The sequence below is a fragment of the Capronia epimyces genome, assembly GCF_000585565.1.
Source record: "Capronia epimyces CBS 606.96 chromosome Unknown aczIQ-supercont1.6, whole genome shotgun sequence".
Taxonomy (NCBI): domain Eukaryota; kingdom Fungi; phylum Ascomycota; class Eurotiomycetes; order Chaetothyriales; family Herpotrichiellaceae; genus Capronia; species Capronia epimyces.
Genome location: NW_006912909.1, coordinates 983,651 through 984,758, shown reverse-complemented (window position 1 = coordinate 984,758; position 1,108 = coordinate 983,651). Strand labels below are relative to the sequence as shown.

The 1,108-nt window shown below is 51.4% G+C and overlaps 1 protein-coding gene across 1 annotated transcript in view; it reads left to right on the top strand.

The window, feature by feature from the left end:
- Positions 1-655, top strand: part of A1O3_07232 (uncharacterized protein) — a gene marked incomplete at both ends in the record, with an annotated part of 5,093 nt that extends 4,438 nt beyond the window's left edge. Inside the window, one exon of the mRNA XM_007737342.1 lies at positions 8-655. Coding sequence (XP_007735532.1) covers positions 8-655 — 648 coding nt within the window. The remainder of the gene's footprint in view (positions 1-7) is intronic.
- Between the last annotated feature and the right edge of the window lie 453 nt (positions 656-1,108).

Below are 1,108 nucleotides of genomic sequence, written 5' to 3'. Positions count from 1 at the left end.
ACTCGAGCAGGTGGTCGAGATTCAGAAGCAGACACTCGCGGAGGACAATCCAAATCGACTAGCATCACAGCATTGCCTAGCGTTAGCATATCAAGCGAACGAACAGATCAAGGAGGCAGTGCCACTACTCGAGCAGGTGGTCGAGATCCAGAAGCAGACACTCGCGGAGGATGATCCACGTCGACTAGCATCACAGCATAACCTAGCGGGCGCATATCAAGAGAATGGACAGATCAAGGAGGCAGTGCCACTACTCGAGCAGGTGGTCGAGATCCGAAAGCAGACACTCGCGGAGGACCATCCAGATCGACTAGCATCACAGCATAACCTAGCGGGCGCATATCAAGCGAATGGACAGATCAAGGAGGCAGTGCCACTACTCGAGCAGGTGGTCGAGATCGAGAAGCAGACACTCGCGGAGGATCACCCAGATCGACTAGTATCACAGCATACCCTGGCTACGTCCTATTGGAAAATTGGCCGTCACGACACCGCGATGCAGATGATGCAGCGGGTTGTTGAAATCCGGCGACGGGTGCTCGACGACCATCACCCACATCGGAAGGATTCTGAGAAATGGCTTGAAAATATGGAAACTGAGATGGCTCGTCTCGATAGACAATGGACTCCAAAGCGGATCAAACGAGGCGGGTGATGCATGCATCTGGCCAGTTCTTCCACTTCTCCCATCTATCAATCAACAAAGGTCATAAGGTGCAGGACATTTTCGAAGAAAGTCTGCCCATTCCACCTGAGGGTGCGACCGGCTTGCGATGTTGGACTGAGACCAGAATGGCATGCGCCTCTAGTTGGCTTTCGAAGAGAGCGATGACCAGCCGGGCCGTGGGATGGGTGTGAAGGGCCATTCCTGATTCTTGTTCTTTCTGCACATCATCCTGCAAATCTTCCTGCATATCATCTCTTGATGAATAAATGCCATGTCTATCTCATGGATCCAGTATGTAGAAGCCGGATGGATGGATAGGTACCAATGATGGATGGACAGGTTGATGGATGGATAGGTTGATGGATGGATAGGTTGATGGATGGATAGGTTGATGGATGGATAGGTTGATGGATGGATAGGTTGATGGATGGATAGGTTGAT